Source organism: Anoplophora glabripennis, unplaced genomic scaffold (assembly GCF_000390285.2).
Source record: "Anoplophora glabripennis isolate ALB-LARVAE unplaced genomic scaffold, Agla_2.0 scaffold575, whole genome shotgun sequence".
NCBI classification, from domain to species: Eukaryota; Metazoa; Arthropoda; class Insecta; order Coleoptera; family Cerambycidae; genus Anoplophora; species Anoplophora glabripennis.
In genome coordinates, this window is record NW_019416655.1 from 195,576 (window position 1) to 222,001 (window position 26,426).

Here is a 26,426-nt window from a genome sequence, read left to right on the forward strand (position 1 = left end):
TTAAAATATGATTTTGTTATACAGGGTGTCCCGAAATTCATGCAACAAAATTTGGTCACAGATTCTTAAGGCAAAGAGCGACCGAAATTTTCGCCCCTTTGTGAGACCTCATAAATTTACTCCAAATGTGTGCCAAAAGATAGTCTATGATGAGACTTGAATCGTCTATAAGTTTTAGCTTGAGGCTGCATTTTGTTTTCAAGTTACGGTTGATTAAAGTTTAATTTTTACATGGATTGTTATAGGGTTTTTAAAGTCGCTGATTTAAAATCAAAGGTTCGTTAATCTCTATGACTTCAGATTCTGGGAAAGGTCTTCAGAAACCTTTCCCAGAAAGGTTGACGAAATCATTGATTTAAAATCAAAGGTTCGTTAATCTCTATGACTACAGGTCATTTGGAAGTCAAAGAATTAATCTTGGATTGTTGGTTTATTATGTTATATGAGCAAGATATATCGCCAATTTGAAGGAAGTATGTAAGCCTCTAATTTCAATTCAGTAGTTGGTTGACCTGTATCACGTCAGATTCAAGCTCAGTTGAGGGATTAATAACGAAACCATGAAAAAAATATGTGTATTAATCACAAATTCCTAACCTATTTTTCTGAAGCTTTTCAGTCATTTCATGAAGACCGAAGGGTGATGAAGCAATTCTAATAGCAAATTCGTGCTCAGCGCGAAAAAGTACTTCGGAATACATATGCCACATGTGAAGTATAAGCGATTTTTTTTAGAGGTCCATGTAAAAATGACAACTTTAGTCAACCGAAACTCGAAAACGAAATGTAGCCTCAAGCTAAAACTTATAGACGATTCAAGTCTCATCATAGACTATCCTTTGGCATACATTTGGAGTAAATTTACGAGGTCTCACAAAGGGGCGAAAAATTATGCTTTTTTTCGGTCGTTCTTTAGGGGACCCGTATTTTTATTTTGCCAAGTGGCCCCCTCTTTCGGAGTTACAGCCCCCTGAAGTCCGCCACTAAGAATAATATTTTTTTATATACCTCAGAACCCTGTTGTACGAGAATCTCTAAATTTGGTACACAGGGGTTTTATGACATGTGGAATCTGACGGTGCTACTTTGTTTGGCGGGGAACACCCTTAAGACAATTTTTCGTGGGCCTCCTTGTTTTCGGAGTCAAAAAAATTTGGTCGCATATTTAAATTTCTTAAAAATTATCAGTCCACTAGAAAGCCATTAAATTTGGCAATTTTTTGTCCCTTTATACTTTTTTCGTAAAACGCAATGTTTTCAAGAAAAATGTCAAAATGTGATCGAATGCATATCGTGATTCTCCATTTTCCTTAAAAACATTGCGTTTTAGGAAACAAATATCAAGAAACAAAAAAGTTTTTAAACTCAACGGCTTTCTAGCTAACCAATAATTAAAAAGAAATCAAATTTTCGACCAAATGTTTTTGGTTCCAAAGACAAGGGGGCCCACGAAAAAGTGTCTTAAGCATAGCACTGTGAGATACCACATGTTATAAAATCCCTGTGTACCATATTTAGTGATTCTCGTACAGCATGGTTTTGAGATATAAAAAAGACTTCTTAGGGGCAGACTTCAGGGGGCTGTAACTTCGAAAAAGGGGGCCAGTTGGCAAAAAGAAAAAATACGGGTCCCCTAAATTTGACTTAAGAATCTATGATCAAATTTTATTGCATGAATTTCGGAACACTGATTTAAGAGTTTTGTTTCACTATCTATGTTAAGAACACTTCAAAGAGAAGAAAAATTAAGATATTTATTCTAATTAATTAAGACCTCTCCGAATTAAAATTGCCTCATTGGCTTTTATTGTATCATGAATACACTTTTTATCTACAGTATCATTTTTATTAATTATAAACAAGTATTTAGTCTCTTATCTCATTAGAAGCCTTAGTTTTTTAATTGAAAATCGTCAAAATTATAAAAAGGTTTGCATATTAACAACGATTTTGAGGTCAACCGTCTTGAATTTTTCAAGAACAAAAAAATTAAATTTGTCTGTTATGAAACACAAAAACCGTCAGTATTTTGTCATAAATAATTTTTATAAACAAATTTGCAAGTTTTTATTGTTTGTTCTTTAAATTTTTTAGATTTTAAAAAGAAAAACTCGTTGACATACCAGGTCACCAAACGAGGAACAAATTTTGCTGCAACTCAATGCATGTTTAAATTTTCAGTCAAAAAATTTCATGCCAATTAAGATGCTAAACATTTCTGTAATCTTTCTGATGGTCAATCGGCGATTTTACGTCATTGTTCCAGTAAATCGCACATTTCAAAAATTGTCAGTAACACTTAAACACGATACACTCAAATAACAGTATCACAAAAACTAAATGAGATATTAACAATCCAAGAGCACATGCTTATAGATGATATGCGCAACGCAATGCTGCCAACCGCATGTCACTAAATATCTCCATTAACGCGTATTTCAAAAGTTCGGTTATTTTTTGAACAGATCTCGTACTTTAAGGCTTTGTTGTATAATTTTTTTTTGTAGAAGCCTTAGTTTTCGAGTTAAAAATCATCGAAAAATATTCTTCTGTATATTGACGGCCATTTTGAGGTTCGCCGTCTAGATTTTTCAAAAAGGCTATAAAAACTATACATGTATAGCCACAAAATGAACCAGAGAAGAATTTTCTAGGATGCTTCAATTTTATTAAATTTTACTCTATTAAAATTAATAAATTTTTTTGAAGAATTATACTGAAATACATTTTATATATTCACAAATTAATGAAATAAATATAGAATTTTTTTCCATAGTTTGACACTTAATTCCTTACAGGTCTGATCTTCACTAAGGATAAGCTATTCAGAATTGCCAACTACAGTTTTATCTTGCAGCTCAATGACACCACTATGAAAAATCCCAAAGAAAACAGTGCGGTGAGTTAAAAAATTAATTTTGAAGTGAAATATTAAAATTTTGACTCCAAAAAGGACCGTCTGTTAAAATATTCATAGCCTATATTAAATTTTAAGAAATAAAATATAATATAAATTCATAACACGAACCCTTTCTTGGCTCAAGTTGTACAACGGGCTCATAATTTTAAGAGCAGATCCCTCCGTTCCAAACTTTAGTTGAGTTCCTGAAGTTAAGAACACTGACTAATCCTTTTTGAGAAACGCATTGTGAAATTTTCCGATTAACTGACTCGTTTCGTCCTGGAGAACATAATTAAACTACCCAAAATACTCGCAGGATTATGCAAGCTACAAGGATCAAGAGAGACGTTTTAACAAAAGGCAAAATCCTTGTCGATGTCGATACTAGGCAAGAGTCCTGAAAGTTTTCAGAAATGTATTGCATAAAAAAGTACTTTTAAGAGGATAAATACTTTGCAGAGAGAAAGAGAACTAAAATTTTAATACCGAATGTTAATAGGTAAAGTTTTAGTATACACTTCTCTAAACTCATAAAAGTTCTACACTTTTGTTTATGGAACTCGCTAAGAGAGAGGTATAAAATATTTAATAAAGCCATAAGTTTTCTGTTGGAGTCATTCGGCAGCGTACGGGCAAATATTTTTTTCATTAATGCCCCTTTTTTTAACCACTGTAATATTTTTTTTTTTAGGTTAAACTTCCAGTTCATCTTGTTTTTAACATCACTCCAGCTGCATTGACCAGACACACTTCACTGCTAATATTATATCCAGCATTTGAAGTGAAAATATTTAGGTAATTTTTATTGTAATGTTAACAATAAATATGTTTTTTAAGTAATTTAAGTAAGGTTATAAATATGAAACTCGATACTCCTGATATACACAACGTAAAAAAATAGTGATAAATTCAGGTAGAACATAACAAAAAAAAATGTTTTTCCGACGAATCATCGACTTACCGTCATTTGCTTTTGACATACGAGTATATGGCGTCAAAATAGATTTTTTTAAACGAATTTAACTTTTTTCAGAAACAATGTTGAATTACATTTGGTACAAGTAAATTTTTGAGGGCGTCAAATAGGTCAGTTATTAATTTTACCAGAGAGATGTCACTAGTTACAATTTTCTCCAGCGACATTTTATAAGATAACTTACCTGAGGTTAGATTTACTGCATTGTATGTTGCACACTACAATGTAAAATTTAATTTTACACAAAAAGGATACGCTATCTAAAATTGCTGGAAATGCACTGTTTCCAAGAAAAACTCAGTTAATTATATCCCTTCATTCTATTGAAGTAAAGAAGGACTTTATTGTCAGAACATTTATTAATCTTTTTATTAGATTTGATGTAAAATTATTATTTGAGTTCTCAAGAAATACGTAGTTTGTCAAATGCATTCATCTCGAAACCGATTCACTTTCAGCAGTTTCAACAAGTGTACCTTTGTTGTGTAAAATTTTACATTATAATGTGCCACAAACAAAACTTAACCTAAAAAGAGTTGTATTTTAAAATGCCACTAAGGAGAATCGTACTAGTGATCTGGACAAGGCTAATAATATTTATGCGTGTATTTAAAAGCATAACATTACATTTTTACAAATACACCGTTAGAATTTTACTTTAAAACATCCTATTTGATGCCCTGTATCTCAAAAATAACAGACAGTAAGCCCATAGTCCATAATAAACAATTGTTTTATTTTCTGAAGTTCTACCAGCCATTAATTAAATCCATAGTATACTTTTTCAAAACATGTATTCAGTATTTGTATCCAAATAACAATTATTATTATTTTTAATGTGTTTGAAAACAATATAACTTTAAACTAATGTACATTGAATTATTAGCAGCAATATCTAGTAAAAGGCTAGGGTCATGCCTCAGCCGAACCACCAGACAAATACCGGTTTCCAACTTCTCATTTTCAGTGAGAACGAAGTTGAGAATATTGAAGAATATACATTATATTTTTTATGTGAAATCTCTATGACGGAAACCAGTTCCATATTACCATAATTTACTAATAAAATAAGTTAATAAGATTCTGTGCTACAATATACTTATATTTTATTATGTCTTCTAAATCTAAACTTATTTATTAGAATTTAATAAAGGTGTGTGGGCCATCTAGATTTTCAAATAATTTGATGTAAAAAACTTTTGTTTTCTTCCTGTTTATGCAGAGTGTCTTTGCCAAACAAAATTTTTTCCATTGATATCATTATTTTCTGCTATAATGTCAAGACTAGCTTTTTCTAAGGGACGAGCAATGTTTCACGTCTTATTTTACCAATATAGCTGTAAACTAGATGCTACAAAACTCATTATTTTATGACTCTGTATAGACATGGGTCATCACCAAAAATATGTACCTACCTTAACTGGTTTGGAAAGTATTAAAAAACATGATTGCCAACAGGTTATACAGTTGAATTGTTTGTGTCAAAGAACACCCTGTAAAAATTTAATAGTCGAGTTAAGGTATTAAGTAAGGTACATAGCCTTAATAAAAGTTTATAAGCCATGTGACAGTCAAGCATAGATAGGCAACACAACATCAGCACGATTGGTACTGGTAAGAAAAATTCCCTAAATTTTGGGGTCACCAATATTGATGATTCGTTTACAATGAACAATGACAAACAGTTAGGTTTACATTCGAGATAATTCGATCGCTGATTGGTTGAATGGAATCTCGTGAAATCACAATCTATGAAACAGAATATTGCGTTTTAATGTAATATTGATTTTATTGTTTTAATTTTACCGAAATTTAGTTGTCAACGTGAAGGAAATAAAATTATTGTTCCAAACAGAATTACTGGTCACGTGGCTTGTAATCATTTATGAAGGCTCTATATAATATTTAATTGTAAGAACTCCAGTCTTAACTTTACGGCGATTAAACAACTTTTAACTAATTGCTACTATATGTACTACACATCTTTACCGATTTAAAAAAAATGTCTCTATAAACAGAACCGCCGCTCCACTGGCAAGAGTCACCCAACCAGTTCACCTGAGGGGTTCGACAAATTTCACATTATCGTATAGGACCGTTAACGGGAAAATCTTTGACATCACCAAAGACGAAGGTATTATCTACATACACCATTTCCTCGGACTGAGAAACTCTCCTGAATACGTAAGGTGAGTGAAAGTAATCCAATTCTATATAACTTTGTACATACATTTTTTTGTTAAAGGCTAAACGTTTCTTGGACAAGAAACAACAAAATCGAGTTCGATGAGATTCAGGTCAGGATAATCGACGAACCCAACAAGACGTGCGGTGATATAAGAAACTTCACCGACTGGACATTTTGTTCGGAATACGAGACGTATAATAAGTGTTTAAAATCTAGTTCTTGCGCTATATCTACAGGAGGAGCACCAAGTGTGGCCACAAGGTAAGAAACTGCTGAGTATTATACCATAAATTGAACAGAGTTCCACACTAAAAATAATCACCCCGAAATTATTTAATATTTAACCTTACAACAAAAATGTCATCTACACGTGTCGTGTACGTTCTTTTTAAAGCTTAAAAATTAATTTCTAGAAAAAACAGCTGGACATCGCATATGTTGTTATTAGACGTAAGACGTAAATTATATTTTATTTCGACAACATGGATATCCATATTGCAATATTCCAATCTGCATGTGCAACCTGTTAATAAAGACAAATGTACAACGCTTAAATTACTTACAACATATTAAAAAATTGTTCTATAACTCTAACACCTTTATAAATCTTTAATTTGTATCCATTTTGTGACGAGATATTCATTTACTTTCCCAAATACAGGGCTGTCTGAGAAAAAATATGTAATATGACAGTGTTACAGTGTGAAACACCCTGTATATAGAATATTTTTTAATGTAGTTGAATTAAACTGTCATCAGTTTAATTTTATACAAGTTAATTTAAATTTCATAATAATAGATAACACGACAAAGGTGCAATTGTAGATTTGGATATACGGGTGATCCCTAAATTGAGCCATATTTTTGTAAAACTGATGGTTAAAATACACATTTTTGCAAACACCATCTTTCAAAAACTTATATTAATTTTGAAAACGTAATTTATTCGAATTCCTCCATGATATTATGGGAAAAGCTCAAAATTGCCGCCAATCTGATCCACATATAACTAGATACATACGCCACATAGTCAGAAGACTGTACACGCACGTATTAGAGGGGATAAAGATCTTCCCCTCATTATATCGATAGTCTGTACTACAGGGCAATTAGTGATTCTCTTGTGCTAATTGACGTTTCCAAAACTAAGTTTTTCATGTAACCTTATAAAAAAGCACAAGGGCTAAGATCTGGTACCCTGGCTATCCATGCAATTGATCCTCTATGATCTACTCACTTATACAAAATAATGTGTAAGATACCTCTAACGTCTAAAAAGGGCTGGCCTCCCATCCTCTAACACCCATGTTCTCCTTAACGTTCAGCGCTACATCTCCTAGAAGAACGGGGATCACAGATAACTTTCGCTTATTAAACAATCTGGTGGATAAAAGGTTTAACAAGAATACCATTGACCAGAGCTCATGTACTGAAAGCCTGTCTTGAATGCTCGAAAGCCGAATTCTGTTGGGATGGATTGGAACTGATTTTCCCGGAATGTTGTTCAAACTTTTTTTTGGTTCAACTCAATTTGCCGTGCAATTTCTCGAGTACTTGTTATTGGGTTTACAAAATTTGTTCCTCTCTTTGCAAGTTTTCCGGTACTCTTCGTATGCCCTCCAGAATAATCCCGCACATCATTCTGCCTCTTTGCGCACCCCCAACAAGAGATCGCAATGTGGGATTAAACCGTACCTGAGACACTCTGAGACACTCCAAAAATTAACATCTAATTCATTACTGTCATAAACGTGAGTAATTATAAGCTAAAAATCAATAAAAGATGTCATTTGCTTTTAATGAAGAAAACGACAATATGTACAAAACAAAATAGAATACCTCGTTGCAAGAAGGGCTAGTTTGATATGATCGACAAGATTGAGCACTGATTTTTGATGACCACGTCAATCAACGCGAGTATTAGCCAGTATGATAGACTGTGACCGGCCGACCAAAGTACAACATTTACATTACATGGATAAAGTTAAAAAATTGGGTGTATTGGTCGCATGTTCGCCTTTTTGCTGGATCGTCATCGTTTAGCTCTTCAACAGCATCGACAGCTTTTAACTCAGGTTGTTACTGGTGATGAAGAATGACGCCTCTACGTCAATGCCGAAAACAAAAGAGATCTGCTACCCATTCGCGTAAAGTAACGTTGTACATCTGGAGAGACAAAGAAGCCATCGATTCCGAGGAATGTAACCATCACTGCTGAGTTTTATTGTCAATAGCCTTGACACCGAAAAAGGATAAAAAAGACTCATTTTCGAGAAATTTTACATCATGCTATATACTGCTATCATCATGAAAGATGCTATTCAGCAGCCCGGTTGGGAGGTTATTCCACATCAGCCCTATTCTTCCGATGTTCGTCCAAATTTTCATCTCTTTCGCTGCCTATAGAATAAGCTTCCAGAAATCTCTTGTAATGACTACATCACCTTTCATAAGCGAACTTCTAAACTAACAGATTTCTTCAGGCGTGGAATTAAAAAAATTCCTTGACTAGTTCAAGTAAGTAATTTGATTATTAGTTCCCTTACATTTTTTACATTTGAATTCAATAAGAACAATACCAACATATGCGTCAATATATTTTTATATAGAAAAACAGACAATTATTATATGAAAATACAGATTTCCAAAATATAAAAACGTGAGTTGTTCTTTTTAAAAAATATAACATCTAAAATGACATATGCTATGTCCAACCGATTTTTCCAAAAATGGATTATCAAAGCACTTAAAATTACAAACACAAATCGTTAAAGAAATAAATCACGATAAATAAAAAAAGCTATTAATAAAGTTAGGATAAAGTGAATTTACTTCTAAAGCCACTTTCCACGAAAAATAAATAGCTGAGTTCTTTGATTTATTAGAACTTGGAATCCTTTAACATAATCGTATTTAACATCTAACTATCAAGTTACAAGAAAATATTTTCTGTTGGTAAACTTAATATTTGTTAAGTAGAGTTTAAGCAGTTTCTAGAAATAACGTCTGCACACCACGTTGTTTGGAGTTACAAAATGAGTGAATACACAAAGCCTTTGGGGAAAGTGCGAAACTTGGCAAGATTCGAGCTTCTGCAAGTCTTCCCACGTATATTTCTCTCTAATCCTTACAAAGTTTTTGCCAACAAACACGTGTAGTGCAAGAGAACAACGTCAGACTGATAATTACGTACAGACTTATAAAACGAAATGACCGTCAATTTTTCACTTATCCTTTACTAATTTTTTAGTTCAAAACTTTTCATTAAAAAAATTTTGTCAAAAAAATAATACGCAGAGTGGTACTTAAGTGGGATCCGATGATAAAGAGGGTGGTTCCTCATTTAATTCTATGAAGAAAGGTTCTTATGAACGTATGTGGCTTAGTTTCCAAGATACATTTTGAACTTAAGGGTATTATTTTTTTGATATCTTAAACTAGTAAAAATTGATAATCTATTTATAATAGTTCAGTTTACGAATTCAGAAGTGGCTTGTATGCATTTTCTTTACAGCGTTGCTAACAGTAGCGCAGTATTATACTGATAAATTTTACCTTTTCAAACACATCATTGCGGATGATTTTCCTCGATTGTAAAGTCCTGTCAATGGCTACTTTACAAAACAACTGAACGTCCTTTGTTGTAAATCTCATTCTTTTTACTGGCAAGAGTTTCTCCCGTGATACAAAACGTTCACAACAGTCATCAATAGGTTTATGACAAAGGAAGTCAATTATTAACATTAGCTTTCACTAAATATTTAGATAAGTATTATTAGAGATTAGATGACAATGCATACTTAACTTTATTGAAGAGGAACTGGCCCTTCTTAATGTAGTACCACTGCAGTACTGTTTATGGTTTGTGAATGACGAAGCACCACCTTATTTCAGTTACACACCTCTTGGTCTGCTAGATCAGGTACCAAATTTTCTAGTTTTCACCCAAGGAATTATCATGTGAATCATATAAAACATGAAATGGTAAAAGTATGTTCAAGGTACCTTCAAGAATTGTTGACAATTCTGTTGAAATTTCAAAACAAAGTTTATATACAAAAGTCAAGTTTTAAACCTGCATGGCAAACCCAACTTACATCTTTGTTTTTTTTTTGGATTCAAAATTAGAAGGGAAGTATTCCTGAACCAATATTTCTAGGCACTTCAGATAATCAGTAATTATAACTCTTGCAGTTAAATCCTTGGGAATATTATTATCAATTATCATATCATCTGTTGCTATAAACACTTCTAAAGAACCGTTTTCCACTATATTCCTTCATATGTCAACTTTTTCAGTAAAACTTTAACATGTCATATGTAATTTTTTCCTTGAAGTTACATGTTTAAATCATTGAGTTTTTCAATAATATCCGACGAATAACACACTTTTGAAAGTCATAACTCATTATGAAAAAAAAAAATTACTAAATCTGTTTAAATTTCGTCCTCTTGGGCGCCACATTACCTCCATATGCAATGGTAAGTTTTTATAATCGGAATCCACGTCTCTACAATGATTTGAAAATAAAGAATTACTAAAGGCACGGCTTTAATGAAGTCAATGATTTTAATAATATCGTGAAGCACCACATCTATCTCTGGTGATATTTTTTGGATACGTGTGCTTTCCGATGGATCATGTAGTGAGGAAAAGCGATATCTTTGCTGCCCCCAGCTTTATGTTATCTTTTACTACAAATCCGACATTCTCGCCAGTAGATTGCCCCAGCATCACAGCAATTTTTCCACTATAAAACTTCATGTGTGAAGAATTAATTGACTTTCAAATATATGTCTTCCCATCTTGTATGCTTTTCTTAATGTTTTCTAAGGAAATATTAAAAAGACTTTAGTAGCGGCAATTAAAGTCATATTTCTCTCAGAGTAGTACAACTTTGTATCTACCGTAAAAATACGGCTATTCATAACAAAGTACAGTACGATGCTATGTGCGCTACCTCGTTATGGCAACCTGCTAAGGACAGATTTGCAGTAACGTCATGTGATGCAAGACGAGTGTGGAGTGTGCTCTACCAAGGACACCACAAAGTCACGATCATAATTTAAGAAGGTCTGCGCTAGATGATTGACCCTTGATTATTTCTTTTGACAATGTACAGGAACTATTCGTAACACAAGAACAAGAGTAGAAGTTTTATGTTATTATTAATGGTAGACACTTTCTAAATTTTAATGTATTTATCTAACACTTGTATATCACGATACGATACTATAATTTCTTTGGTTTTAAAGGAATAATGTGGCCTATAACTCACTAGTGAGTTATAAGTCATAAGTCATTAGTTAGTTATGAAACCCTTGGTTACAGACACAATTTAGGTTGACACTCGCATCCTTTGTAATATTTAAAAATACATTCATTACGTTTTCTGACATTGACAACTTGAAATTTTAAGTTACTTTTATTTGTTATTAAAACGAAATTCTATGAAAGTGTTGTATGGCACTCATATAAGTCACTTGGGAAAATTAGCTAAATATTTCCCAGCGTGACTTATATATACCGTAACACACTTGTACCATAAATAACTATTATCCAACACTTGTATATGATGATACTATAATTTCTTTAGTTTTAAAGGAATAATCTGGCCTATAAGTCACTAGTGAGTTGTAAGTCACAAGTCATTAGTAAGTTATGACGTAAACCCTCTAGTGACTTATAGAAATCATAAAAAGACAAATGTTTGGTTTATTTTTCTAGTTTTTATTAGAAAACCATTTTGAAACAATAAGTCAACAAATAAACTAAAATGCCACAACCTTACAATCTACCTACTTATTAATATTAACATTGACATTTATGGTAAAGCTGTAATTTGATGCTAAAGGATTATTGGAATCATTTTATGATTGTGGTAAATTTATAGAACAGGATGCCCCTTTGCTTATGCTTGCTTCAGGAGTCTGCACCCCTTGCATCTTTTTAGCAATATCAATTTTGCTGGAAATTGGCTCTTCTATATAACCTTCTGTTACGGTAGATGACTTCCATCCACCGTGGCGTTTGAGTGTTGTAATATCCCCTCCAGCATTGGCCAAGCCATGCCCTGTATATAAATTAGAATCTGTCAAGCCCAAAAATCGCGCAACAACATTAGGGATTTTTGATAGCTTATTAATACCAGCACATTGACGTGTGCATTTTTCCTTTTGAAAATTACAAAATAACATTTTATTTTACACATTTTGAGACCTTAGCTTAGAATATTTTCTAATTAATTCAATTAGATTAACACAAAATCCTTCATTTAACACAGTGACGCTTCTTGGTTTATTCGTTTTAGTATTTGGAATCATGATGTGGATATACTGTCCTTTGTCCTCTATATTGTCTATGCTTAGATGGGTCAATTCCTCGTAACGACAAGCGCCAAAAACTCCTAATATCAACGCCACCTAAAAACAACAAATTTAAACTATTCGGTAGAACCTACCTTATTCATAAGATGATCTTCCTCTAGGGCTTCACGCAAAAATTGTTCGATTTGTCCTATTTCATTGGATTTTTTTGGTTGAAAATGTTTGTGCTTAGAAATGCCACTAGTCTTCTGAATTTAGAAATTTCAATGTTCTTGTAAACTCTCAAAGTTGACTTCAACATGGAATATTTAGTCCACACTGTAGATGGTGCTTATTTTTCACTTAAATTGAAAAAATAAGCCAGCAAGACAGATTCATTTACGCCTTTCACCCCATCTTTGATTTTCCAATCTTGAAATTCCTTCAGTTCTTTGTTGTATATAGATTTTGATTTCTCCAGAATGATGCCTGCATTAGCTTTTTCTAAAATTTGAGATGGACATTCCACATTTTCCATTTTTTCAGTCTTGGATTTCAACGTGATTTCAACAAAAAATAATGTTTGTTTACTGACAACCCTTGGGTACAGACACAATTTTCGTTAAATTACTTTATCTGACATTAACAACTTGAAATTTTAAATTACTTTTATTTATTATTAAAACGAAATTCTATGAGTGTTGGATAAAATTTTGTATGGCACTGGTGTGTTACGTCATTAACTTACTTGAGAAAATCAGTTAAACATTTCCCAGCGCGACTTATATATACCGTAACACACTAATACCATAAATAACTATTAAATTTGGCTCAAAATGTCAAAATAATTATTATTCACTAGCCTTCTTCATCATTCATTCATCATTCATTTGAATCCATAACTTTCTTTTAATTTATTCAAAAATTGCCTTTAAAGCTTGATAAAACCAGTAGTCTACCATTTTTTCTCAACAAATACAGTGAAACTCTTACCTCCGCCTATGGCAATAAGGAAAATTATTTTTTTATAGATCACAAATGAAATTTTCTAGGAACTACTACTATTTTCAATAAACAGTCTTTTTTCTAAAATTTAACACTCTAAACTAGGATATCTATAGAAACTTTTTTCGAATTAACTGAATAATAATCCCCTTTATTAACAGAACGAACCTAATGACCACTCCCTGTACATGTCAAGTTAAATTATTTTTTCATTTAGCCTGAGCATAATCCACGAACAATGCCGCAGATAAAGCGTTGGCAAATCCCCTTGTCATATATGATAACAGCGGAAAAGTCAATCGTGTGATTCAATTAATTCTTTCTCGGTTGATGGTGATATTAAAAAAGAAATTAGTGTCGCTCTCGCAGGGAAGTTTAAACGCCGATACCTGGGTAATTGTGTTTACCCGGCGAGATGATAATAAAAATCAAACATTTACCACTAATTGTGCCGTTATTTTAACGCGTACCTATAATGTTATAGTACCTGAGGATTGAAAACGTGACGAGGATAGTAATGGTTTCAACGAACACGTTCAAAACCGCGGTGAAATTTATTGTGATGCTGGTTACTGGTTTATTTATTATCTAGATGCCTTAAAAAACTGTAATTCAGTAAAAGCGCTGGCTTAATTCAGTAACTAGAAATCATACAGTAAGTGTCACAGAAAATGTTGAAAATCGGGCGTCACATAAGGTATAAAATAACTTAAACAATATAAAATCTTAAAACAGAACGCATTTAAAAATAAATTTCGTTTCCATATATTTCGATTTTTATAAATTCAATTGAATTGAATTAATATTATCTACTTACTAAAATACTGACTTAAGCAATAAACTCTTGGAAGTTCTAATAACTCCTGCCTTTTTTACAATGTTGCAGGCAAAAACCGGAACGATGTATGTGGCGTGGTGACAAAACCCCCTCTAACGTAACCCATTTGTACTCCACATGTACCCCAGACACCAAGACGTGTCCTGACGGTATCTGCGACTCTTTGGAGAAGTTGTACAGCTTGATATGTCCGCAGGATTGCACAAGTAAGATATTTTAGTGAATATTTCAGGTCTAATTGTGGAAACGCTTTTCATCTAACACATAACATAAAGCCTCACATCTGACGTGTCATCGCTTAGTGACGTCAGTACTAGTGGTTTAATCAAAACTTCGGTAATTATTACAGGCACAATTCGATGGTAAAACGTGATTTTGTAAATTTGATATTAGGGACAGGGTGGATCTTGGATTAATAATGTAATAATTGGGTCAGGCAATTCTATAACTGTACTTTGATAGAAAAAACTTTGTGCTATCCACCTGTTGTGTATGCCTTTAGGAAAGACAATAAAAATGGATGGAAAATGGTTCATGTTTTCATTATTTGCATTGAAGAATGTTCTAAAAAGATTCTAGGATACAGTTTTAAACACTTACCTGACATGACAGTTCAACAGATTTTACCCCCGGATTGTGATCAACGAATGCGTTTTTGCAGATGGTTTTTACGGCAATGTGCCAAAAGAGTAGAGTTTCCTGCTTATGTTTGTGTAACAGATGAGGCGACATTTACCCGTGATGAAGTGAATTTCCATAATATGCACATATCGGCCGATGAAGATCCTCACGCGATTAGGGAAACTCGTTTTCAACATCGGTTCTCGGTAAATGTTTGGGCTGGCATAATAGGCGATGTGGGTCCCTATTTCTTTGAAGGACGACTAAATGGACCAACATTTGGTGACTTTTTGGAGAACCGGTTGCCTGAATTATGACGATGTGGCATTACCAGTTCGGGCGCGCATGTTTTATCTTCAAGATGGGGCTCCTCCACACAGTACTCGAGAAGTAACGATACTTTTGAATGAAATGTTTCCTCAGCGATAGATTGGACGCTTTGGTTCTGTACCATGGCCACCTCGGTCACCCGATCTAACTCCAATGGACTTTTATCTTTGGAGTTACTTGAAGTCATCGGTTTACAATATTCCAATTGGTACGGTGGAAGAATTGCGAAACCGTATACTTGAAGTTGCTCCCACAATTAGAGGAATACTTGGAATTTGGGAAAATATTCGCCAAAATTGGGTGCGTCGATGCCATGCCTGTACCCGCGCTAATGGGGATCAATTTCAACATTTTCTCTAGAAATATTAAGTTTTATTTCATTTTGTTCCATATTTTAATGGAGTTTGTTTAGTGCACGCAGTTGGCAACTACATATGGTTACGGATTTGGTTTTGTTTGTGAACTCTTACAGTAACAACAATGCATTTAAGATAGTAATTACTATTAATTATTATAAAAAGAAAATATCAGTTTTTTTTTAAATATCTATTTTTCTTAGTTTGTACTTTTGCATTGAAAAATTTCCCAAAAATTGAGGATTTGTTTACGTTGCTTGTCTACAGCACGTAACTTATCGTACATCACACGGACAGGACCGTTCCAGAGAGAATATTTTGGTCCATAATTGAACTTTAATTTACGAAAAAAAGAAACGCAAAAATAGAACTTTTTCGTATAAGACTTGTATTGCAAATATCGTTACAAAGCTGTAGTTTAATTTTTATATTTTGTTTTCAGACCTCATATTTTTATGAAGAATAATAACGCGGTGATATATATTTCAGTTCTCTACTGGCAACTCTTTTTTAAACACGAAACCTTTTAAAACGAATATTTCTAATTTGAATCTAAAAAACGTATTCAGTGGTACAATGTTTTTGTTGATAAATAAACCTGCAATATATTTGCTTGCATAAATGCAAATGCATATATATGAATTTTATATGTATGTTATGTAAATACACAATAGTTTCGTGTAGTTACACCAGTTACTTCTTCGAATCCACAACCACTCACCTGACGTCACATGCGAAGCGCTATACAGGCTGGTTCAAAATTCAGTACAATGAATTTAGAGGTGTATTTTTGAGGTCAAAATAAGACTCTTTTTCCTATAAACGCGAATCAAAAATAAATTCTAAAATTTTTCATCGTAAATAGTTATAAAATTGAATGAAATATGAAAATGTGGTATGCATTTAACTCTTCATCTGCCAATATCTCGGAAACGTTTGGTCTGAGAGATTTCGATCAAGTATACCATTTTTGCTTAAAATATAAAAGGGGAATAAACGCACTAATACGAAATATCAATGTACAGGGTGGCAAAAAAGTTAGGGCCAATTTAATTCAAGCGTACCCTTATAGGTGGCGCCCTCTACAAGTAGCGTCAAAAGCAATAACATATTTAAATTTACTATCCTAAAAAAAACCGCACCCCCAAGTTTTATGCGTACATTCAAATCTGGTTGGAAATTATTCTTAAAAAATCGAATAATTAAAAAACTTTGAAACCCTGTCCACAGAAAACTAAGCATTTGTGGACACGTTTATAGAAAAAAACAATCTTATTTTGACCTCAAAAATACGCCACTAAATTTTTTGTACTGAATTTTTAATCACCCTGTAAATTATGGGCGGTAATGGTAGAAAGCGCTGTACACGGGGTGATTCATAACTTACCTAAAAATAGATTATGGGACATATAATAGAGCAATACAAATACCACAGTGTAAAAGTAAATCAAAAGGAAGATTTCGAAAATTATTTAAAAATATTTATTTACACACCACTAAATCTTGGTCAGCTGAGTACATTCATATCAACATACAAAATTGAAAACAATTTAATGAGATAATAAATAAAACGTATTTTATTACAGTGATTTTATTTTAGCGAATTCGATTCATGATTTACGCTTTTAACTCCTCTATTGTTAAATATAATCAGTAAATGTTGATTAGTTAAGATACACTTAATTGCTTAAACGTCTCCGTAGCAAAAGTCGAGAAGTTTTAAGTCAGGAGTGCACGGTGGTCATGCCATCTGTTCTCTTAGTTCAGACCACCGTACTTCTTGAAATTCATTAGAGTAATATCGAATATTTTGTCGAAAATGATGAGAGGCACTATCGCGCTAGAACCATATTTGTTGTAACAGGTAAAGGCACATCTTTAAGTAGTCCAGGTAAACCATTTCGAAAAAATTAGAGATACTAAAAACCATTCGATCTGGCAATATAAACAGTCAATTAATCGATCGTCGACAATCCCTGTCCAAACATTTAAAAAAAAACGTGCTGGATGATTTCAATATGCCAAATGCGGGATTTTAGGTTCCCAGTTATTATGTACTGGAAAGATTATCATTTGTAATTAACACATCAAGGGTAAAGTAAGCATTTTGAGCATTTTGTTGCAACAAAATGTAATGACGGATAATCCGCTTTTATTAATGCTTCGACACACGCCGTTCATAGTAGAGATACATTTAAGCCTCATATAATATGCGCTACCCTGTTGATTGGAAGGCTCCAGATACTTATGGAACGATTTGCCTTGTAAGTACCTACTCGAGGATTTTCTTCCACAGAAGTGTTTAAAATGTATTCCTAAGCTGCTACAATACGATGTAGACGTTGAGACCTTCATCATTTCCACTCGATCGAAAATTGTCTTGTTTCAAGGCAATTGACACGTTTATCCGGTATTTGTCAATCAGATCGGCTCAAGCTATACCTGGAGGGGTAAACTTAAGGTACATTTAAATAAACGCACTACAATCGTCCAGCTATGTAGTGCTTTTAAATTCGAAAAGGTTCTATTTTTTTTTCTTAGAAATCTCTAAATGTGTCATTAACTTTTTTCGTTGAAATTGATTCTATTGATAATGGCACATATTTTTGGATAAGTTTTGAATCACGCTGTATAGAGAAAACTGAGTATGATTTTTTGATAGTTGATCATAAGAAAAATTTGTTGCAAAGTTTTCTATGTTCCAGTGGAAGTGTCATTTCCTGCGAAGAGAAACGCAAAAACAGGACGGGGTGTCGACGAATCTAGCGGAGTGGTGACCTGCAGCCAAATGGGTCAATGCACCTCTTCTACCACCCTCGGCAAAGGCAAGAAACAGAAAAATGTCAGAACTACGTCCACTGTAGCTCCACCACAAGTCCAGCCGAATGTCAGCAGTCTGACGGGTAACTATACCTCGGGAAAATTCTTAGGTAAATAGAAATTCTGAAAAATCGTCCAATAAACCTTGAATATATAACTAAAGTAAGTGTCCCTAACATAAAACGTTGTTCACAGGCGTAGACATGGCGAAATGCGGCACAATCTGCGTCCTGGGTATAGCAGGTGGCACGCTTTTCTTGGGCAGCGCGGTCGCTTTGGTGGTGATCTGTTGGAGATTGGATAGAGTTAAGAAAGCAGTGATGGAGAAGAACAACGAGGAGAACCACGAGATGACAGCTCCGCTTTCAATCTCCGTTACCAGAAATCTCACCAGCGAGCCTCTGCCTCTCAACTTTCACATGTCGGCCATAACAGCGGATATGACAGCTTTGAGTATCATAAAAAAATACGCGGTATGTATCTTTCCGCTACTTTTTAACAATTACGTGGTGTCAAAATGTGGTGTTAAAAATTTCGTATGCTGATAATATTCGTCAGAATAGGAGAAAAATATATTACGATATACAGGGTGTACTATGAAAATTCAAAAATTCATAGAGTGAGTAAAAATAATGACACCGCTTGTTTTTAAAACCCCATTGTTGTTAACATTCAGGATCTTAAAGTTTAAATTTTGTGCAGGAAATTTGTAAAGATACTCAATAATTGTGATTAATGCATGTGTTAATAGTTTCCTAAAAGTATTTTGCGGGGTGTGATTGTGCCTATAGTACCTTACGCGATTCTCTATATGTTCAACAGGCGTACACAATTCAGGAAACGTAAGATAAACATACGAGGTAAAAATGTGCTTATCTTGAATGTATTGTCAGTTGTCTTATACCTTAAAGAAAACCTATGTAACTGGTACAGTGAAGAGATAATGTTTCTAACTGGCTTAGATTTTCTAAAATGCTGGACAAAAAATTACACCCCTTAAGGATTCCTCTATTCTTATGAATCTGACGATATTCATTAACCAGGACGTAAGGGCCAATATTCTAATAAGAAAAAATTCTTTAATTTGGACGAAAGAAAGTTCCTTCATTTTTGACATGCCGTTGTCTGATGCTCAGTACAATTTTAAATTAATCCAAACATACCATCTCTACAAATTGCAATTTCTGCCAAAACAGTGTAGAGGTTTTCATTCAAGATATAGTTTGTATTGCGAATATTATAAATATTTTTTTCTCAGTGGTGTGACAAAATTTTTGAGTTGACTTGATTTGTTTACGTCGAATGCTATTTTATTCATATACAGGGTGTCCCGTTCATGTTTCAAAAAAAATTGTGTGCAAGTTTCTCATGGGAAAATAATAGGGGTAGTTCATGTAAAAATTTTTTCTTAGACGCCCTGTTTTCGAGATACAGTGTGTTGAAGTTGTTATTTTCCAAATGGTTTTCCTTAATTATCTTTAAGTCGACTAAAGATAAAAATGTCAAAATTTATACACGAGTTAACATCAACTGTGCAATTAAGAATAATATGCAAACGGTTTCTTTTTCTGAAAAACAGTGTCGCCGATACAGGTAATTGAAAGGGTACAAGAAAAGTCGAAGAAAATATATGTTAAAACTCAAAATTTATTACATTTCTAAAAGGTTCTGTAAACTCTAAAGGATACTACAAAAAAAAGGTATTCTTGTCGAAATTCGGTAGCATGTACCATTTTCGAGAAAAATGAAGCTGCATTTTTTTTGCTCACATAAGGCGGCATAAGTACATCAAGAAAATATTAAATTGAAAGAGGGCCTTACCATTGAATGAGCTGAAGACATTTAGTTACCAACAGTATTTGCATTTTAAGTTTCAGTTTGTTGTAAACTAACATTTAAAAAAGTAAATCAAAATAAACAGATTATGGTAATTAATTAAATTAATGTGTAAACACGATATACTACAGCAGATACTGACATTGTCCCCCATTTCCTTCTATACAACTTCATTTTTCTCGAAAATGGTACATGCTACCTAATTTCGACAAGTATACCTTTGTTTGTAGTATATTTTAGAGTTTACCTACGACCACCACTGTAAATACTTAAAAACACACCGTCAGCGATCAATGTAAGATTCCTATTACGTACGGTAAAAAATCGCACAGTTTTCCTAGCAACCGCCTAGCAACGGTCAATACAATACTGTTTGTATTGACCGTTGCTAGGCGGTTGCTAGGAAAACTGTACGATTTTTTTACCAAGCTGTGCGATTTTTTTACCGTACGACGTAATAGGAATCTTGCATTGATCGCAGACGGTGTGTTTTTAAGTATTTAAAGTAGTGGTCGTAGGTAAAGTATAGTACGTAATACGTGGTGTAATGCAATTACGCACTCATAGAATTACGCACTCGCCGCTACGCGGCGTCGTGCGTAACTTTTCCATTCGTGCGTAAAATGCTTTTTACAACACTTATTACGTAATATACTATTACAGAACCATTTAAAAATGTAATAAATTTTTACTTTTAATATATTTTTTTTCGATTGTACCCCTCCAATTATCTGTACCGGCGACACTGCTTTTCAATAAGAAACCGTTTGCACATTATTCTTAACGCACAGTTGATGTTTACTCGTGTACAAATTTTGACATTTTTATCTTTGGCCGATTTAAAGATAAGTAAAGAAAACCACTTGGAAAGTAACAACTTCAACACACTGTATCTCGAAAACAGGGTGTCTAAGAAAAAAACTTTACATGACCTACCCCTATTATTTTCCCATGAGGAACTTGCACACAAATTTTTTTGAAACACGAACGGGACACCCTAGGGTATATTGCACACCAAAATTACTTCTTTTTTATATATAAAAGGCATTTTTGTTTCAAATTACTAATTAAAATCGTTTCTCAGATATTTGGGTAAAAATTACACAGCCTCACAAAAAAATCGACTTTCGAGCCCAGAAGTCAGACCATGTTTATTTTACGTTTTTTTAGGTCGCTGAATCCGAGAACGAGATCCATTTAACCCCATCAGCTCAGGATTTTTCATAACCTCAAAAAAAAACTATTCTGAACAATTACTATACAGGGTGGTCCGAATTTTATGCAGGAAACTTCGAGGACATATAGATCTATTTAAAATAATAGGAGTTTGCCTTATATACATAGGTCTGGAACGGCCTCGTTTTAGAGATACAGGGTGTTGAAGTTGTTAAAAAAATATTATTTTTTGTTTATATCTCAGGAATCTATTAACCGATCTCAATAAAATTTGGTACAAATAATGCACGATAGTAGGCCTTGCATTCCCTAAAATATGAGCTCTAAAGGTTTAGCCAGTGGTGTACAACTGAACAGGGGTCACCCCCTTTTTATAAAAAAAACCTACGCCACTGTATTTTTTACAAGTTATTGTAATGGATTTAAATTCTAATGCACTAAATACGTAAAAAAGGTGACTTGAATTTTTTCCCTAAGGTTCACCATTTTCAAGTTATTGATACAAATACCCCTGCCCTTGTGGCAGACACTTCAGATCATAATATTACAAAAATATTTATGTTTATGCTTAAAAGTAAGTGCAATTTATAAGCACATTAACAAAATTCTTTCCACATCACTTGGGAAGTAGTGTTCCTGGTGTTTTAGTTTTCCCTGGAGGTATTATCTTTACAAATAAGAACAATTTAAATCAAAATAATAATAAAAATACATTTACCAAGCAACAACAACTAAACAAGAAACAAAATTAACGTTACGTATTTACAGCAATTGTTTAAAATGCGAACCACCCATATCGATACATTTCTGACATCTTCTATTAATGCAACTAATTCAAGCTAATATCATATGGTGGTTTTCTATTCGCTGCAGTAGTTGTGGTCTAGTATCTATTGGAGTAGAGTAAACTTTTCAGGTAGGTCATCCCAAACATAGAGGTCCAGGTAGTTTAGATCTGGCGATCTGGCTGGCCAAGACACTGGACCCTCTGCACCATTATGGTTGACATTGGCATTTGGTCTTCTACCTATCCATCATCTCATATAATTTTCATTAAGCCATTCTTGTATTATTCTCCTAAAATGCGCAGGAGCACCATCCATTTGTATCCAGCTATTTTGTCGTATATTTAATGGAACATCCTCTAATAATTCAAATAGATGGTTTTCTAGAAAGTTTAGAAATGACTCCGAATTTCATGAGGATTTTCTTGTGACCAAATATCCAGATTGTGAAAATTCACTACCCCTCGCCTTGTGAACGTAGCCTCATCGGTCCAAAGTATTTCTAGTAAGAATTCAAACAACCACTGATAAAAATTCAGGCGTCTCTCTGCATCTCCCGGAAGTAAATTTTGCACAGGTTGTAAATGGTACGGATTTCTGCCATCCTTACGTAGAACTTTTCAAATTTTCGATTTACTCACCCCAAGTTGCCGAGACGTTCTTCGTGTACTTAGCCGAGGATCGTCGTCAAATGCTTTTAAAATTTCATTTCTGTGCCTTTCATTCCTTTGTCGTGATTTTCCAAATATTGTTTTAATCCAAAAAGATGAAAGCGATGAGTGTAAAGAATTTTGTTGATGTGCTTACAAATTGCACTTACTTTTAAGCATAAACATAAATATTCTTGTAATATTATCGTTAGAAGTGTCCGCCACAAGGGGATTGTATTGGTATGAATAACTTGAGAACCGTGAACCTTAGGGAAAAAATTCAAGTTACCTTTTTTACGTATTATGTGCATTAGAATATAAATTCGTTACAATAGCTTGTAAAAAATACAGTGGCGTAGGTTTATTTTATAAAAAAGGGGGTGACCCTGTCCAGTTGTACACCACTGGTTGAACCTTTAGAGCTCGTATTTTAGGGAATACAAGGCCCACTATCATATATTATCTGTACTAAATTTGATTGAAATCGGTCGATGGATTCCGGAGGTATAAACAAAGAATATATATTTTTTAACAACTTCAACACCCTGTATCTCTAAAACGAGGCCGTTCCAGACCTATGTTTATAAGGCAAACAAATATTATTTTAAAAAGATCTATCTGCCCTCGAAGTTTCCTGCATAAAATTCGGACCACCCTGTATAACCTTAAGACTCGAGCAACCAAATCCCATAAACATTTAACCCAATGATATTTCAACCTAATAAGCCCATGAACTCAAACCTCAATTATCCTATAACCACATAACCCCATAACCCCATAACCAAGGGAATAAATCATAGGCAATCTGTATTATTGCAAAACATCACATAGCTGAGAATTCTTTGAAAACCCAAGTACTCACATAGCTGAGGAGCTATGTAATATTTTGCAATAATACAGATTGCCTATGATTTATTCCCTTGGTTATGGGGTTTGGGTGCATGGGCTTATTAGGTTCGGATATCATTGAGTTAAGTGTTTATGGGATTTGATTAATTGGATTTAGCGTTGGAAGCTTGAGTCTTAGGGTTATTATGGTTTAATTGTTCAGAATATCGTTTTTTTTTAAGTTATGAAAAATCCCGAGCTGATGGGGTTAAATGGATCTCGGATTCGGATTCAGCTACCCAAAAAACGTATAATAAACACGGTCTGATCTACTGGGCCCTAAAGTCGATTTTTTTTGTGTGGCTGTGTTATTATTAACGCACCTTAACAAATGCAGCTTAGGAATTTAATGATGTTATTAAAACAATGTGTTAGTGATAAAAGAAATCGTTCTCAAGTGATTAGACTAGAAATCGAAGACAGTTATTGGGGCGGTTGTTGGTATTCAGTAGGAAACATTGATAAACTCTAACCACTATTCAATTTAAGAATGAGAGAAAGCTGGAAAATCTCAGTTACTGAGGTGATCAAACGTCGACTAGTATCAATATCCCACACTATTACCCACGGTGGTACACTAAATTAAAACAAACTTTTTGATTTATTCTTTAGAACGCTGTAACTCCCTTGTAATATATTTTAGAAGTTATGTTCATAGGAACTTTCTGAAAACAAATTCTTTGTGTTACAATTTTTTAGCATTCTTTATAACGAATAATTAATAAATATAATCTTTGCTTTCAACGGCTATTAAAAAAGTTCAGATTCCATCTTCGACGCTATAAATTTTGATATAACATTCGATTTGTATTTCCATATGTGAATTGGTAATTTTTAATGTCTTCGAATTTGGCAAAACCGTATGGTAATCAAATTTCATAACAAGCTATTCGGGAAAATAAAAATGCCATTTTATCGTCCTCTCGTTTGGACAATAGTCACAGGATTGTGGAAAATAACATCCTGCTGGAATCAAACGAGCGATAACAGGATTAACCGAATCAAACATATCGTGCTGCCCTCAAATACAATTTTGCGGGATATGTAAATGAAAAAATATGAATAATGCCCAATGGAATCCCTAAATAATTCTATATACTCGTACGAGTTCTGAATAACGCTTAATATACATATTTGCACAGCCTGGACTATGGCGTTTATAAATTATAATAAAAAGGTAAATTAAAAAGTCTAGGAAAATGAAACTTCATTTACTGTATTCTTAATCCGATATTTACAAGTAATAAAGCACACACCAAATCTATATCGGGAAATTATTCGGTAGATGTAAAAAACATTTTCCAATAGAAAATACATCGCCGTCAATCAATATTTGCGGACCTTTTAAATGGTGGCAAAAAACTGACATTGATACGCAATTTCTTGTACAAATATGAAGCTTATGAAATTATATGAAAAATCATATCGACGTTATAACGTGAGGGATTTGTCAACATTTTTAAATTAAGTTTGCTCAGATAAAACACATACCTATGTATTATTTTTATACTGAAATAACTTTTCAGCACAGATATTTGCTTATACTATTATAATCTTTTGCGCCTAGTTGTAAACATTTTGGATCAAGTTTCGTACGTAGAATGATTCTTAATAAAGACTAATTGAAATCTCTAATCGTGTTCAATCTTCAGTATCATAGCAAAAATAATAATTTGCTATCATGTAAAATATAAGTAATATGTAAAATGAATACCAAATCAAATCCAATTATTAGAAAATTTGGTCTTATATAAATAGGCTTCAGGTAGACTGAAAAAAATTGAGTTGGAATATTGAGAACTGCTTAAATTTTCCGCAGGAAGTAATGTATAAAACATAAAAGTATTTCCATCTCATTTACAAAGGCTGTCCCAAAATTCACCCAAGAAGTAATTTGGATAGAAAACACAGGTTTCTAATTAAAAATTGCAATAGCAATAGCATATCGGGTAAATGGTCGCTAGAGCTTTGTTGACACATACGCACTCTTTTGTCGAAATGACCATTTTGTATAAATGCGGGGTTTCGTTGATACAGCGTTCAATTTACTCCTTCAAGGCGTAGGCTTGTTGTGTGTGGCACAAACCTTAGACCTCAAAAAACCTCAACGAAAAAAGTCCAACGGCGTTAAATCGCATGATCGAGGCGGCCAATTCGAATCATCAAAACGGGATTAAAAAGGTAGACACATTTTTTCTTCAAAAAAATCCCAATTCATTAAAAAACAATATTATTTGATTGATAATTCAAAGGAATAAAAAAAATTCTAAAAATTTCTATTAAGAGTAGTTACAAAACTATCCTTATTTATAACCGATTTTGATGAAACTTATGGTAGTTAAAGACCCTTATGGTATACTTATTACTTACAATTTTCATTCCGTTATCTTAATCAGAAAGTTATTTTAGAAAATATCCAAATGATAAGACCCCTTTGGAGGGCCATATCTCAGTAACGGTGCTCCGGAGGACCAATGTTTATAGAAACTTTTTTTATTTTTGGCTTTACTTTAACCCCCTTAAATTTTGTACCAACTTTTCCAAACACCCTGTATATTAGGTACCATTATATTATATCTTATTTTTTAATTTTTGAAATAAAAATAGTAAAAATAAATTAATTTCACTGTGTATTTCAGCTATTAACAAAGATAATACTGTGAATCAAAAAGCAAATTGGATGGAACGTATGGAACTAGATTTTGACTCGAGTAAATATTCGCTATTATAACTGGCGCACCCTGTGCTG

At 33.3% G+C, this 26,426-nt stretch overlaps 1 protein-coding gene across 1 annotated transcript in view; it reads left to right on the forward strand.

Moving 5' to 3' along the window:
• The window catches only part of LOC108911670, a 115,257-nt gene that overhangs the window by 71,655 nt on the left and 17,176 nt on the right, over nucleotides 1–26,426 (forward strand). The window contains exons 5-9 of the mRNA XM_023455169.1: nucleotides 5,897–6,067; nucleotides 6,124–6,327; nucleotides 14,264–14,421; nucleotides 18,228–18,452; nucleotides 18,538–18,815. Coding sequence (XP_023310937.1) covers nucleotides 5,897–6,067; nucleotides 6,124–6,327; nucleotides 14,264–14,421; nucleotides 18,228–18,452; nucleotides 18,538–18,815 — 1,036 coding nt within the window. The remainder of the gene's footprint in view (nucleotides 1–5,896; nucleotides 6,068–6,123; nucleotides 6,328–14,263; nucleotides 14,422–18,227; nucleotides 18,453–18,537; nucleotides 18,816–26,426) is intronic.